The 17,413-nt window shown below is 32.7% G+C and overlaps 1 protein-coding gene across 4 annotated transcripts in view; it reads left to right on the top strand.

Annotated features, from left to right (window-relative positions):
* The window catches only part of NIPBL (NIPBL cohesin loading factor), a 197,516-nt gene that overhangs the window by 88,766 nt on the left and 91,337 nt on the right, over nt 1–17,413 (top strand). For all 4 annotated transcript variants that reach the window (XM_025436421.3, XM_025436423.3, XM_049109346.1 and 1 more), the window contains 5 exons: nt 3,283–3,382; nt 3,952–4,103; nt 9,625–9,785; nt 10,717–10,813; nt 14,041–14,667. In XM_025436421.3, coding sequence (XP_025292206.1) covers nt 3,283–3,382; nt 3,952–4,103; nt 9,625–9,785; nt 10,717–10,813; nt 14,041–14,667 — 1,137 coding nt within the window. The remainder of the gene's footprint in view (nt 1–3,282; nt 3,383–3,951; nt 4,104–9,624; nt 9,786–10,716; nt 10,814–14,040; nt 14,668–17,413) is intronic.

The following is a 17,413-nucleotide window of genomic DNA, read 5'->3' as shown; positions in this document are numbered from 1 at the left end:
CCCATGAACATCTTTACTAAATCTGACAAGCCCAGGTACTTATTTGCCTCTCAAAATTAAAATAGTCAGAAGGGAAGAGGTTAGACAACTCAGAAGGTTCAACTTAGTTAACTGATGAATTGTATTCAAGAATATTGTCAGTTTTATTGACAATACCTCCATGAAGCCCTCCACTCCGCTCCTGGTTTTGTCTTATTTTTTTAAAATAGTATTTGTTAATTTTGTAAATGTCTCTGTGAGCTGTTTTTTTAAAGCAGTTGCATAGTTACTATCCATTCCCCAAATTGCATCTATAGAAATGCCTCTGCCCAAATTCCCCTTTCAGCAAATTGAAGGCAGATCTGCAGGACTACACTATCTGTGTACCAGAACCAACAAGCTAGATTGCTGTAGGAGGAGACAGATAGGAATAGTGAAAGTAAATTTAGAATTAAAATGCTCTGAAAGAATGTTGCAATGAAAGAAATTATGGAGAGATCATTGATTGGAAGAAAAATTTACAGGATAGGAACATTAAGTATAAGATAATGTGAATAGATATAAAATTGAATAAAAGAAGTCTTCCAAAGCTATTTAAACTACATTTTGTAACATATTAAAATATTTAATTTGGGTAGTAAATCACTCTAGTTAAAAACTGAGTTTTCATCTTTCAGTCACACATTTTGTATTTTATACTACATGCAGTTATATTTTAGTCAAAAATATTGATTTCTCCATATCATATTTTGTGAAAACATAAACTTAGCATTAAAAAATGAATTGATTTCATGCATATTATGATTTTTTTTCCTAAGCATTTCCCTCGTGATAGTCGGCTTTAAAATTTAAAAAAGTGATTCTTGTTTGCTAAATGTAAATGTAGTCACACATATGAAGCCAATTTAATAATATGCAAATCACTTTATTTTAGTTCTTTTGAACTTTGAAATAATCAGAAAGGACTTTTAGAAATTTCATTTCCCGCATTCTTTTTTTTTTTAATAAAGCCATTGCTGTCAAACTAGTAATTCCAGCTTGTCCCAAATATTTTTTTAGCTCTCATCTCATAGAGAATTGCTCTCCCTCAAAAAAAAAAAAATAATAATAATAACCAAAATAATTATAGTAATTAAATCATTTATTTATTTTTTAGTAATTAAATTATTAAGCTATGGAACACACTTACTACCAAATTGGAGTGGGAACAGAAAGCTCAGAAGTTAGTTCAGACTTCATATAAAAGAAAACCCACTGCTAGTGGTAGATTCTGGGGTGATTTTGAGCCTTCATCTCATTCAGCTACTGTTTTAGGGCTAGAATCCCATTCTTCAGTATTCCTGGCAAATGGACATTTAACTTCTGTTTGAATGTTCTTGGTGAAAGGCACTCTTTTTTTTAAATTTTTTTTATTGGAGTTCAATTTGCCGACATATACCATAACAACCAGTGCTCATCCTGCCAAGTGCCCCCTCAGTGCCCATCACCCAGTCACCCCATCCCCCCGCCCACCTCTCCTTCCACTACCCCTTGTTCATTTCCCAGAGTTAGGTGTCTCTCATGTTTTATCACCCTCACTGATATTTTCACTCATTTTCTCTCCTTTCACCTTTATTCCTTTTCACTAATTTTTATATTCCCCAAATGAATGAGACCATATAATGTTTGTCCTTTTCCAATTGACTTATTTTACTCAGCATAATACCCTCCAGGTCCCTCCACGTCGAAGCAAATGGTGGGTATTTGTCATTTCTAATGGTTGAGTAATATTCCATTGTATACATAGACCACATGTTCTTTATCCATTCATCTTTGGATGGACACCAAGGCTCCTTCCACAGTTGGGCTATTGTGGACATTGCTGCTATAAATATCGGGGTGCAGGTGTCCCGGCGTTTCACTGCATCTGTATCTTTGGGGTGCAATTGCTGGGTCATAGGGCAGATCTATTTTTAACTCTTTGAGGAACCTCCACACAGTTTTCCAGAGTGGCTGTACCAGTTCACATTCCCACCAACAGTGCAAGAGGGTTCCCCTTTCTCCACATCCTCTCCAACATTTGTGGTTTCCTGTCTTGTTATTTTCCCCATTCTCATTGGTGTGAGGTGGTATCTCATTGTGGTTTTGATTTCTATTTCCCTGATGGCCAGTGATACGGAACATTTTCTCATGTGCTTGTTGGCCATGTCTATGTCTTCGTCTGTGAGATTTCTGTTCATGTCTTTTACCCATTTCATGATTGGATTGTTTGTTTCTTTGCTGTTGAGTTTAATAAGTTCTTTATAGACCTTGGATACTAGCCCTTTATCTGATAGGTCATTTGCAAATATCTTCTCCCATTCTGTAGGTTGTCTTTTAGTTTTGTTGACTGTTTCTTTGGCAGTGAAAGGCACTTTTCATATCAGTTAGTAGGAAATGGAATTTGGGAATATAATGTGATACTTATAGCTCCCCAAAAGATTGGCTATCATAAGAAAGAATATCATATCATTGGTATCATAAGAAAGTTCGGGGTTAATCATAGATTTTATTTTTGATTTTAAAATGTCTAAATAACTGAATTTTTCCGCATCTCCTGTATAACAAAATGCCATTTGTGTAATAATTGAAGGGACAGTGTCTAGCTTGAAAAGAAATATGAGAATCTGAAACTATCCTCACACTTTCATTTTTTAATCAAATATTCATTTAATCCTTACTATGTGGCAAAGAATTATTGTGTAAGAAAGAATTGGAGCATTCTGTTTCACATCAAAACATCAATATGGAAATCACAGCAACTCATACTTTGGGCCCTTCAGTAAAATAGTATTTTAAAACTGAGATCTGAATCACAGTGAAACAAATGGTGTTGTGAAATGAAGCTTCTAAAGACTGGAGATGTCTGTAATAAAGTATTCCATGTAATGGAAAAACCACCCAAGGAGGAGGAAGGAAGGAGGAATTGTGTAGTATTTGGTCAGAGGTCACATAAAGTGATTTCTAAAGGTTCTTTTAGTTATAAGGCTAAATGACAGGACATTAAGTAAACAAGTACTTTTTTTTTTAAATCTCTATCTCTGGTCCTGGATTAGTTATATAGTAAAAGGTATAGTATACCATTGGTATAGTATACCAATGTTTTGGTAACATTGGTTGTACTTGATACTTAGCTTCTCTGTTTTGCTCTTCAAAATGAATATGTGGGTCAAAAAAAGGAAAGAACTTTTGAAATATTTATGATAGAGCCATTACTATAAATTATTTAAAGGATATTTTACTATTAAAAGAAAATAACATGTTTTCCACTTTTATGTTATGTAGGAATGATGATGTCTCAGTATAAACTTTCTCAGAATTCCATGCACAGTAGTCCTGCATCTTCCAATTATCAACAAACCACTATCTCACATAGCCCCTCCAGGTAATACATGCATCATTTTATGAAGTACTATTTTCTGTAATAAATATGCTTGTGGATGTACACTGTATTTATATCTTTAGGTAATGGTGAATTATATGTAATTGAAAAGTTGAAATGCTTAGCCTTAAATAGTAATTCACATGAACATTTGTCTTAAAATGTTAGATTCAATAATGTTCTAATATACTAATTGCATTAACTACCATCTTTGTGACTTAATTTTATACAGACAAAAGAATGTGTTAAAATAATGTGTTTGAGATAAATAAGAATATTTATAAAGGACAATTTAATTGATAAAGGAGCATGACTATATTATCTTAAATAAATAGATACTTATATGCAAGTAAAAAATGAATTGCTAGTTTTGTTTTTACAAATTATTTAATGTAACCCTTAGTTTATGAACCATAAATAATTTTTAAATTCTCTATTTTTCAAAATTTACTGTGCATATAGATTTTGTTTTATACAGATCAGAGCTTGGAGAATTTTATGACTGTGAAATCTCAAAGAGTAGCATATTTATTTCATTTCCTGATATTGTTTATTTGGATTTTGGGTTTTAGCCGGTTTGTGCCACCACAGACAAGCTCTGGGAACAGATTTATGCCACAACAAAATAGCCCAGTGCCTAGTCCATATGCCCCACAAAGCCCTGCAGGATACATGCCATATTCCCATCCTTCAAGTTACACAACACATCCCCAGATGCAGCAAGGTAAGAAAGTTGATTATTTATAGGGAATGCCTGTAATTTATTTTTTCTTTATATGATTTTTTAAAATACAGACTAAAAGACTATCCTGAAATTCATCATTTGGTAGGTAAAAGGATCCCTGTCATATGATTGAGTCATATTAGGTTATTATACAATGGAATATATTATAGTTATGAAATTAGGAATTTCTTTTCTTAATTGGGCTTTCTTCTTACATAGCACTAAGCCAAAAAAGAATTATGTTTTAATTGCTAACGTATAAATAGTGTGAAAATTTTACTATGAAGTAAATACAGTGCTGGTAGAAAAAATAATCTCAGATGCAAAAATTTCTGGAATTAGATTACTAGTTTTCAATTGAAATTAGTTGATAATATGTCTTTTTAAGGTTATATTGCTTTGGGACTATGTCATGGTTTCTAAATAAGTTTTTATTACTAGTATAAATAAAGTATATACCTAAAAGTTAAAAAAAAAGGGGGGGGTAGGGGAGGGGAGCACCTGGGTGGCTCAGTGATTGAGCATCTCCCATCGGCTCAGGTCATGATTCTGGGGTCCTGGGATTGAGTCCCGCTTTAGGCTCCCTGCAGGAGCCTGCTTCTCCCTCTGCCTATAAATAAAATCTTTAAAAAGAAGAAAAAGCATATCCTTTTTTTGAGAAATTTTAAAAAGTACAAAAGGAAATATAACAAATATCTATCTGTGTTTTGTCCCCTGTAATTTTTTTTTTAAATTAGCATTTTCTTTTCTTTTTTTTTTTTTAAGATTTTATTTATTTATTCATGATAGTCACACAGAGAGAGACAGAGAGGCAGAGACACAGGCAGAGGGAGAAGCAGGCTCCATGCTGGGAGCCCGACGTGGGATTCGATCCCGGGTCTCCAGGATCGCGCCCCGGGCCAAAGGCAGGTGCCAAACCGCTGCGCCACCCAGGGATCCCTGTCCCCTGTAATTAACAGCAATTTTTAACATTTGCAATCAATTATAAGTTCCTGTATATATTCTTCTTTTCTATTATGCATGGAGTCAAACATCCTTTATAAACTTTGTAACTTACAAACCTTTAATTTAGGCATTGATCAAAACAGCAAACTTCTAGATAATGAAATACTAGGTTAAGACTATTTTATACACTAATTTAAGGGAAAACTAGGAGGCAGATCACACATTTGGAATAGATAGTTCCAAAATTACAGAATTTAGCTTGAATGCTGAACATGAGTATGCATATATTTTGTAGCTTCTTGATACTTGTGAAATATTAGTATACTCTGGCACACAAAAGTATGAGGAACATTTTAACTGTAGTGAAAGGAAAATGTTATAAGAAGGACCCATTTGTTCTTTACAGAAATATCCACATACACATTCATATATGTAGGAAAGAACATAAACTTTTGCTTTTATTACTCTTGTTTTTTAAACAAGATAAACCCGGCTTTTTCAAAAGAAAAGTTGAAATCACAAAATCAAAAGAGAAATATTAGTTTGAGCATCTGCCTTTTCAGTAATGACTCATTTCTTGGAAATTTCTCAGGTATTTGAGAAACTAAAAATGTTACTCAGGGATTAGCCCCACCTAGATATTAAGGTTATCATAAATAAGAAAATGTAGTGTGGTAAGGAACAAATGGATAGTAAGTGGGACAGAAAAGAATCCAGAAATAAGGTAAATATATATGGAAATTTAGAGTATGTGGAAGATAACATTTAAAACATTTTTTTCAACCTTATGTTATAAAAATTTTAGCTGTGCAGAAAAGTTGAAAGATGAGCACAGTGAACTCTTTCATCAACAGGCATCATAAGTCTTTGCCGTTAAATAATCTGCTAAGAAGAAGAAAATTATATAAACACCAAATGTAATAATTCACCTCTAAGAAAATTAAGAATAGTTCTGTACTATCATTTAATATGCAGTCTGTATTCAGTTTTCACCATTGTCCCAAATATATCTTTCATGTTTTTTTTTTCTCTTCAGAACATGATCTAATTAGAGATGGAAATCAAAATTAAATAAAATTCTGTATCAACCGCTTAGTAAATATTTTTTAGTTATGTGATACCCAGCATCAACAAATGTGCAGGGAAATTTGAATTTCCTTCGTTTCTTTATAGGGATATAAATTGGTACAATCTTTTTAGAGAGCATTTTGACAATACCTGTCATAATTCAAAATGTATATGCAGCTTTAGTAGTTCAAATTCTCTCTTAAAGAGATGGAAGGGAATAAAACTCAATTTTATCTGTAAGTTCTACCAAGTATTCCAGACAAAAGAAAAATGTCAACATTTTCCCAGTTCATTCTATAGAGTTAGATAATAATCTGAATACCAAAATCAGGTGTAATGAGGAAAAGTATGAGAAAGGAAAATTATAGACCTGTCAACATCCATGAAAATAGAAACAAAATCTCTAAATAAATCCCTACCAAACCATATTAGCAGTACTGATTGACAGCAGCCTGTATTATAAAACTGTATGTATTATCAGGAATACATGGATTAATATTAGATAATTAACACAAATTAAGAGGTTAAGAATCCTGTGTGCCTTTTAATAGGTGCCAAAAGAGCATTCAAAAAATTCAGCCTTTATTTATGATTTAAAAGCTTTTGGGATACCCGGGTGGCTCAGTGGTTAAACATCTGCCTTCAGCTCAGGGCATGATCTTGGGGTCCTGGGATTGAGTTCCACATCAATCCCCCTACACCTCTGCCTATGTCTCTGCCTCTCTCTGTGTATCTCTTATGAATAAATAAGTAAAAATCTTTATTTAAAAAAAAAAGCTTTTTACTGAATAGGAATAGAGTGGTATAATCCTTTTGTGATAAAGGCTATCTGTCTGGGGTAAAAAGTTAGAAACATTCCTCTTGAAGTCAAGGATAGGACGTGAGAGTCTGTAATCATCACTTAGTGTGGTAGTAGCTGTCTTAATTAATATAAGAAGATAAGCATAAAAAATAAATAATTATTGGTAAGGAAGGAATGAAAATGTCAGTTTTCAGGTGATATGATTGTCTTCATAGAAAATCTAAGAGAAGCAACATATGAGATAATAGAATCAAAAAAGTATCCTGTTACTGGGTACAAGATCATTATAATGAAATTTAGTTTCATTTTTATACACCTAAAATAAGTAATTTGAAGTATAATCTTTTTAAATACCATCAACAATTTCAAGGAAAACCGTAAGATACCTAGGAATAAATTTAGCAATGTAATGGCATCTGGGTGGCACACAATTGGTTTTGGCTCAGGTTGTGATTTTGGTGTTATGGGATTGAGCCCCACCTGGAATTCTGCACTTAACAGGGAGTCTGCTTGAGATTCTCTCTCTCCTTTTCTTTCTGCTCCTCCAACTGATGCTGTCTCTTTCTCTAAAATAAATAAATAAATCTTTAAAAAGTTAACATGTATAAGACTTTTGTGGAGAAAATCATAACTTTTGAAAGAGATAAAAGAAACCTAAGAAAAGGAAATTATGCCTCTTCGTTAATGGAAAAATTCAATAGGGTAAAGATTAAAAATTTGCTCCAAATCTGTAAATTTGATACAATATCAATAAAAATCCCAAGCAGGGTTTTGTGTAACTTAAGTATCTTCTAAAAATTCATATGGAAGAATGAAAGTCCAAGAATAGCAGGATAATTTGAAGTGGAATGAGAAGTGGAATGCTCAATCTAACAGTTACCAAGATTTACTGTAATATTACTGGTCTGTGGAAGAGTAAAATATGGTGAAGTGGAATTTGGTAAAGGGCCTAGGAACATACTCATGAACAAATGGAAACTTGACACATATGGTATTAGATCTTAATGGGCAAAAACTGGTTTTTCTGTAATAAATTTTGCTAAGACAGTTATCTATATGGAAAAATGTAAAACTGAATTTTTTATCTCAACTATACAGAAAGATAAGATGGATTAAAGACCTAAGTGTAGAAAAAAACAAAACTAAAATTTTAAAAAGAAAATGTGGAAGCCTATCTTTTTATTATTTTTATGTTAAGGTGGGAATTTTGAATGGCCAGTATACATGAAAAGATGCTTGGCCTCACTATTAATCAAGGAAATGCAAAAATTAAAATGACAATCAGGGACCTTTTCCATTCTCAGGTTGACAAACATTGTTGACAAGAATATAGAGCAATAGGAACTCTCATGTACTACCAGTGGAATACAAATGGACATAAGTAATTTGGAAAGCTATTTGTTACTATTTAGTAAGGTTTAAAAATGGGTATAGGGATCCCTGGGTGGCCCAGCGGTTTGGCGCCTGCCTTTGGCTCAGGGTGCGATCCTGGAGACCTGGGGTCGAATCCCACGTCGGGCTCCCGGTGCATGGAGCCTGCTTCTCCCCTGTCTCTCTCTCTTTCTGTGATATGACTATCATAAATAAATAAAAATTAAAAATAAATAAATAAAAATAAATAAAAATGGGCATATCTGGGGGCATCTTGGTGGCTCAGTTGGTTATGTGTCTGCCTTCAGCTCAAGTCATGATCATAGGGTAACATGGGGCTCCCTGCTCAGTGAGGAGCCTTCTTCTCACTCTCCCTCTACTATTCCTCCTGCCTGTGCTCTCTCATTCTCTTTCTGTCAAATAAAAATAAAAATGGGCATATCCAAAAGTTTCACTCCTACACACATTTTTTTAAAAAAGTCATGTCCAAGAATGTACAATACAGGTACATGTATACATGTACAAAAATATGCACTGTTTATAACAACAAAATTACTGAATCAATCTAAACATTGAATATAAGAATGGGATATTGTGTACAATATGCAGCAGAATATATGTATCTATTTAAAATGTGTGAATTTGGGCAGCCCCAATGGCTTAGTGGTTTAGCGCCACCGTCAGCCCCAGGGTGTGATCCTGGAAACCTGGGATCTAGTCCCACATCTGGCTCCGTGCGTGGAGCCTGCTTCTCCCTCTGCCTGTATCTCTGCCTCTCTCTCTCTCTCTCTCTCTATGAATAAATACAAAACAAAATAAAACAAAAAGAAACATTTAAAAAAATAAAAATAAAATGTGTGCATTTAACACTACATATATAAAGATGGATAAATTTCAACATAATGAAATAAAAATGAAATTATAGAAGGACATATGTATAGCATACCATTTATGTAAAGTTTATGTGAAATAGTGCTCTGTATTATTTAGGAATATATTCATTTATAGTAAAGGCATAAAGATATTCATGGAGTGAGCTGTGAATTCAATATAGTGGTTACTTTTATGGAGTAAAGGAAAGGAAACAGGAGAGGAATATGCAGATATATGGAGAGCTTCAACCTTATCTGATTTTTTACTTCTTTTCAAAAATGGATCTGAATGACATGTGGCATAGTGTTAAGAGCTGATCAAGCTCTAGATAGTACATGAGTGCTCATTATATTGTTTTCTGTAATTTATGTATGTTTAAAATATTTTGTGAACAGTTATTCTCTAAGAATTTTAACAGTTTATTTTTATAAAGCTTTTTGTTTTTATTCTTATTAATTTCAGCATCAGTATCAAGTCCCATTGTTGCAGGTGGTTTGAGAAACATACATGATAATAAAGTTTCTGGTCCGTTGTCTGGCAATTCAGCTAATCATCATGCTGATAATCCTAGACATGGCTCAAGTGACGACTACCTACACATGGTGCACAGGCTAAGTAGTGACGTATGTAATATATTAGTTATCGTTGAGGTAATAAAATAGTCCTGATATTTGTTTCATAACCTAGCATTTTGATCTCACAGTTTAAATTGTACCTACTATATATCAAGATTTATACTAGGTCTGAGAATCTGTCTATGAACAATGTGGTCTATACCCACAGAGCATAGACTAGAGTAAGGTTGGTAAACTGGCCAATAGTATGACCTACAAATAAGAATGGCTTTTACATTTTAAACAACAACAACAAAGAATAGTGAGTGACAGAAACTGTATGTGGCCCACAAAGCCTAAATATTTATTATCTGTCCCTCTACAGAAAAAGTTTGCCAGTCCTTGGTGTAGAAGTTTTGGTTCTTAACAAAATGTAGTTTCATTTTTAAATAGTTCTTTATGCAAAAATGTTCTTTTAAATAATGAACCTTTATTTATTAGCACTTAGCTCTTTTTCTAAGACATGCACAAAACTTTATTCTCTGAAATTTAAGGTTACTTTGGTGTTTTAAGATATTCCACATACTAGAATTGATTTTTGTGGTATTATCAGATAAGTTATATGTTATTGGTTTGCTGGTGTTATCAGATAAGTTACATGTGTATAAGGATAACAAAGATGACCGTGAACTCTGCCCTCTAGACATTTATAGCCTGGGAGGGTGTTCACAGCTCCTTTTGTAGAAAACAGTAAACAAAAATGGAGCATAGTAGTAATACCAGTTTTCTTATTCATTGCCATGCATAGGCTGTTGATTCTTTTGGATACAATTTCAGTTCTTCTAAGATTTACCATGAAGAAAACAGGAAAGTGCAGAAGAATTATGCTTTTGAATACCAACACTTTACCTGTCAGTAGTTTATGTCTTTTATTGGTCATTTAAAACTTCTCTAAAGCCTCTCCTATCATTTAGGTATAAATTTTACACTCTATTCTTAGGATGGAGATTCTTCAACAATGAGGAATGCTGCATCTTTTCCTTTGAGGTCTCCACAACCAGTATGCTCCCCTGCTGGAAGTGATGGAACTCCTAAAGGTATTGTTGTAACTAAAATTTCCTTCAGCATTTCATATTCCTTTTTTTTTTTTTTTTTAGTTGTAGAGGGTGTGGTGGGGAGAGAGAATCTTAAGCAGATTCCTCACCCAGTGCAGAGCCAAACACAGGGCTCAGTCTCACAACCTTGAGATCATGGCCTGAGCTGAAACCAAGAGTCCGACGCTTAAGTAACTTGAGTCACCCAGGTGCCCCTAGCTCATATTTCAAGTTGAGTAAAGAGCTCAAACTTCTTAATTGCAGATACCAAAAACTATTCTTTATTGTTTTTCATTTATTGTAGGAAAGAAACAAACCTGTAATTCTCCCTATAAATTGATAGTGTTTTCAAACATTTATAGTATCATCCTCACTGATAAATCCAATGATCTTTTCAAAGCACAGCCTTCTTCTCTTCAACATTTGAAATTTGATCTTTCCCCATCCTCCACCTTCCCAAAAAAAACTTATTTCATATCAGTTCCACCAGTTTTCCTCATTTCTTTTATTGTTTTTCATTAGTTCTTCTGTCCTTTCATTCCTCAAGATTTCTGTCATCAGACTTTTTAATCTCCTGTTGTACTTTTTTCCTTGGCTGTTTTACTCAGTTTTAGTAACAGCATTGATTACTTTCATGAATAGAGTTGCCAAATCAATGTCTTTGGCTCTAGTCCTGTGTCCCAAGTTACAATTTTTTTGTTTCCAGACAGAATTTCCTTGTGTCTAGCTGGTATTTCAAATTCATTTTCAAAATTGTTCTCACTGTTCTTTTTGCCATTCCTATTTCTATTGATGCCATTCCAGTCCTGAATTATCATAAAGTTGTCTCTTACCTGTCATGTAGTCACTTGTCAAAATGAGGCCTATTCTATACTACTTCTCTAAATCTTTTACACAGACTTTCATTTCTTTTTATTAAAAATCCTATCTTTTCAAGTTCTAAGTTAAATGGGTGATCTTCCATGGACCCTTCTCCTCTAATCTTCTCAAACCATTCATTAGTTTATATTTTTTCTAATAATTTATCCTATACTATCTTGTGGATGTGAATTTTATCTTCAAATTCCCAAAGAATCTTGTATGGACTTTTGTGTATACTAGATTCATAAAATTGTGAATTTAAGTCCAAGTTTGGGCTTTTTTTAGAAGTACTTAAAATTAAAGTGTGATAATTTGAATTACCAGAGTTATTGGGAAAGAGTATTATATTCCATGTTAAAGAATTAGCTTAATTAATGCAATATAGCTGATAGTAAACTTTCTCTATCCATAAGAATTTCTAATTCTAGCCTGATAAATCATGGTCTGGTGTGCCTCTTATCATAAAGGTATTTTTTTCACAGATTGTCTCTGATCACAGAGTTGGAACACATTTTTCCTGAGGTGAAAGTTGAACTTTTATGAGCCATTCTTATTCTATAATTCTATGAATTTTCAGGGATAAAAATAACCCAGCTTATGAAAGAGAGAGCAACTTTCAGAATAACTCTATTTGTAGGTTAGGCATCAAAGTTAGGTACATACCTCACAAGTATTGTTAGGGTGAGAAATTATTCAGACTGCCAGGGAGGAGTAACAGTGGGATAGCTGGTTGATCTAGATAATCAGCCTATTTTTCCTCAAACTCTTGAGGATGGATGGATGGAATGGATAACTTTAGATAGAAAAAACTTCAAAACAACTTCATGAACACATTGTTCATTAGAAACCTTTACTTCTGTTCATGAGGTTGTTTTCCAGCTTGTTTTGAAGGCTGAATGCATTGTGAGTCCAATTTGATTTTTAGATGAATTGTTGGAATTGTTTGTTCTAAAATATATATAATTTGTCACTTAAGTTTTAAATACAAAGGCAATATGGTGTATTATAATTCAGATGTTAAAAAATCTAGGTTTAAATTTTTCAGGTTTGCTAGCTATATAACCTTGAGCAGGTTTCTTAACCTCTATAAGCTTCATGTTCCTTTCTGCAGAATAGTGATAATAATACAAATCAAGGTTGTTGTAAATTATTTAAATGAATTGATGTGCGAAGCACCTTGCACAAGCTATAACACGAAATAAATGGCCCAAAAAATGTTAGTTTCGTTTCTTTTTAACATCCTGTATAAACTTGTCTAAAACCACTATCTATTGATATAATTTCAAACTAACATTTTTAGTAAATTGCTCCAGTTGCATCTTTATCACATTCTAATAGATATGTTCTCTAAAAAGTTATATTTTTATATATCATACTTTAAATATATTAACATTGCTAATTGAAAAAAAATCATACATATTATATTTAAACACTGAAACGTTAATTTAAGACAAGTCTAGGTTTAAGTTCTTTCTATAAAGCACTTTTCATCCTGGTTTTTATAATTTCCTGTGGGTTTTTAAACTTGTTATAATCTAATGATAAGAAATGTAACAATTATACTCATTTCTGAAGCGTATCAATGAATTTTTTTCTCATTTAAAAGCTTGTTAAGTAGGAGAATTTTTCCATTTGATTAGCTTATTTTCCTACTTCTTTGTATCATATAGCATTTGTTAAATTAATGGGATCTGGGCTGAAGATATTTTATTGAGCCTTGAAATTTGCTGGTCTTGCATATTTTTCTAATAGAAGGAGGATTAGCAAGCTGAAAAGAGTATGTGAATGATGTTAAGTGGAGGGAGAAAGAGAACACCACATAAAGGTATAAATCAATATTTTACCACCAGTTCGTGAAGTAAGTGAAGATCCAAAAGATTATAATTGTTTCCACTTTCTTGTACTGGTAAATATTCATGATAGTGTAATAGGATTAATTTGTTATTTTATAATTTGACAGACTTATTCTTACTTTAGACTTGTCAGTTTCCTTAGATAATAAGTGAAAGAATGAGAATATTTGCCCAAAATATTTGTGTTATATCATCTTTAGAAACAGTGAACTCCTTTGCTGTTTTCAAACTAAGTATATTTTATAGGAACAAAAATAGAAATACCATAATACTGGTCTGGAAGATGGAATATTCATACTTCAACTTAAACCTGGATCATCTGTGAGGAAGCTAAAATACCATAGGGGACAAGCTCTTAGGCTTGCTTTTTGTATTTTGTAAATAAGTTGCCAAATTGGATAATTTCCTGGTATTTTTTCTAGCGTTCCTATATTGCACTTGTTTAATGTTTCTATCACAGTGTAAGAAAATATAAAACTAGCACAGTTGTTCATTCCTGTTGAATTGCTTTTCCAGGATCAAGACCACCTTTAATCCTTCAGTCTCAGCCTCTACCTTGTTCATCACCTCGAGATGTTCCACCAGACATCTTGCTAGATTCTCCAGAAAGAAAACAAAAGAAGCAAAAGAAGATGAAATTAGGCAAGGATGAAAAAGACCAGAGTGAGAAAGCTGCAATGTATGATATCATTAGTTCTCCATCCAAGGACTCTACTAAACTTACATTAAGACTTTCTCGTGTAAGGTCTTCAGACATGGACCAGCAAGAGGATATGCTTTCTGGTATGGAAAATAGCAATGTTTCAGAAAATGATATTCCTTTTAATGTGCAGTACCCAGGACAGACTTCAAAAACACCCATTACTCCACAGGATGTAAACCGCCCACTAAATGCTGCTCAGTGTTTGTCGCAGCAAGAACAAACAGCATTCCTTCCAGCAAATCAAGTGCCTGTTTTACAACAGAACACTTCAATTGCTACAAAACAGCCCCAGACTTCTGTGGTACAGAATCAGCAGCAGGTATCACAACAGGGACCTATATATGATGAAGTGGAATTGGATGCATTAGCTGAAATTGAGCGAATAGAGAGAGAATCAGCTATTGAAAGGGAGCGCTTTTCAAAAGAAGTTCAAGACAAAGGTAAAATAATCTCATTACTATCCCTTCATACTCTGGGCAAATATGTAATTATACTGTAAAAAAGGCTTTTTTAGTTACTCCTTTTTATTATTATTATATTTTGGAATTCATTATGTCTCTCAGTTATATTTTTCATGCTAATGCTCATACCACAGAAGTTGATTTCATTTTTTAAATCTGAAACAACTATTTGAGATTTGGTAGTTATGTATCACTGGTCTGTCACCTCTTATCAAGTGTTATTACCTGTGCTTGTCTGCTAAAATGAACATTAGTGTTTCTATCACATTTATTTTCCAGAAGTTATGTTAGTATAGTTTTGCATCTTCACCTTATTTCTGTCAAAACAAGGGTAACCACTCTAGAATTATTTGAATCAGTACATTTAAGAAAAGTTTGTGTGTATGTTTATTTAGTTAGATTTTTCACTTTGTTTCCAGTCCTACCATCTCTTAATAATAAAACTTGGGTTTGTTTGGTTTTTTAGTAAAAAAAATTACAGAAAGAATTTTAAATTAATATTAAGTAGCAAACCTTAAGCCTCAAGGATCTTTTGTTGGTGATTAAAGTGTTCCCTTTTATCTGAGTAGTGCTGAGTTTTAAGTAGGATGAGTATGAGTAGGGTGTACTTTCAAGACATCCATTCTATGAATTTATGGGCTTTTTTTGTGCTTTATAAAAATTTGTAATCAAAAGTAAGTCCCTATTAAATTCTTGATTATTTGGTGTATACTATATATAAAACTCTTGAAAATTTTGATAGATTGATGAATCTGTGATTGAAATTATGTAATTTATGGATTTTACGGATTTGATGTCTTAACAGATTCATATACACATTTGACTACCCAAACCAAAGCATACTTTATGCTTTAATTTTATAGTCAAAATTCTGGGTTGATATATAGTAATTATATTTCCTTTTTAAAATGAAACTTCTTAATGTTGGATAGAACTCCTTTTTATATATGATCTTGTTAATTATGTGATAGGATCATTTGTAGATAATTGTGTTTCTAGGCTAAGAAACATGCTGGAGATTTGTATTTCCTATCATGATGGGTCTTTTTAACATTACTGAAAAAACAGACATTATTTAGTAATTGTTGTACTTTGATGTTTGCTAAGTGCCTAGATCACAGATTGGTGCAAAAGAGACTGTCAGAAGTGTTTATTTTATTAGCTAGGGAACTGAATTTTTTTTTTTAACTGCCAAACTATTGATGTTAAGGATTATATACAGCGTTGTTTATTCTTTGGTTTGGTAATGTGGAGTTCAGGAAATAATAACTATATGAATTCCAAAATGTATCTCCTCCTCTAACCTCTTGTAAAAGTATATGCCTGGCAAATGAAGAAAGCAGCATTATTTAACTTCTCTTGATAGTATTAATCCCAAATCCCTGAATTCTATGACAGTTTATGCAAGAAACATAAAATTGTAGTTTCTTGACTGATAAATATTAGTTGCTTTGATAACTGAATTTTTACATGATGTTTTAATCTGTTTTGGGAAATTATGTTCTCAAAAAGGAGCTTAATTCTTTAAACTATTTATTAATAATAGGAACAGAAACAAGAAATAATGAACTTTTCCTTTCTTTCTTCTCTCTTTTTCTCTTTCTTTCTTTCTTTCTTTTTCTTTTCTTTTCTTTTCTTTTCTTTTCTTTTCTTTTCTTTTCTTTTCTTTTCTTTTCTTTCTTTTTTTTTTAAATTTTCCTGAACTTTTATTGTATCAGTTTGTTGAAGTTTTAAAACCTGAGTGAAAATAAGGATAGTAAATACAGCTAATTGTATAATAGCAAACTTATTTTAGACTACTAACTTTTGTGAGGTAAAATAAATTCAGCAAACAGCATACTGTTCATTCAGAAATTTGTAATGTATATTTTACTTTTAATTATTTAATCAGTTTTCTCTGTAATCTATGATAGTGTGGCCATAACAAAGGTTAATTGAAGAGTTGAGTGAGCAGAAAGGACTTACAATTTTGAACTCTGTAAGTTGACCTACAGAGGTATCTGGTGCTATAACGATTAAAGCAATGGATATTCGTTGAAACTACCTAATTTGTAGTTTGTTTTAGATGAGTTAGTATGTGTATTTTCCTAAATTGGGTATGTTGATTTTGCCAACCTCATACTAGTGCTGTCATTTCTGACTTGTTTGCTGAAAGCCATGCTCCCATTATTTGGTGTCTTCCATTATTTTGTGGCTTTATTGGAATTTAGGTGCCACCTAATACCTGTGATTTGAACCTCATTTTGTATTCAGTTTCTGCACTGTGTGATGGGATAGTGTTTTATACATAAGCAGTTATCTTGAGATTTTGGAAAGATTAAGGGTCTGGTATGTTGCTCTAAGACTGTAGGTAGGATCATAAGTAAACACAACATTTTCTGAAGTGGTAATTTTATAGTCAGCCCTTGAGAAATGAAATATTTCTTTGAAATGCGTTTATTACTAGTTACCACTGCATTTTAGGCCTAAATTGTGAAATTGATATTTACTGCATTCTACGGTATGGCACTGAGAACTTTGTAACTATTGTATTGATGGTGGTAAGGAACAAAAAAGACTACTTATTTTACTGAGAGTTCTGTTCTAGGTTCTGATCTTGTTTCCCATTATATTCATTTGTAATGAGAGAAGCATTCCTTTCAATATACCAGAAATGAAAAAAACTATGCCTTGTAAATAAGATTAGAAAGTTTAACACACATGGTTGTTTGATCAAATGGAGTTC

This window comes from Canis lupus, chromosome 4 (assembly GCF_003254725.2).
Source record: "Canis lupus dingo isolate Sandy chromosome 4, ASM325472v2, whole genome shotgun sequence".
NCBI classification, from domain to species: Eukaryota; Metazoa; Chordata; class Mammalia; order Carnivora; family Canidae; genus Canis; species Canis lupus.
This window is presented reverse-complemented; position numbering and strand designations above follow the sequence as displayed.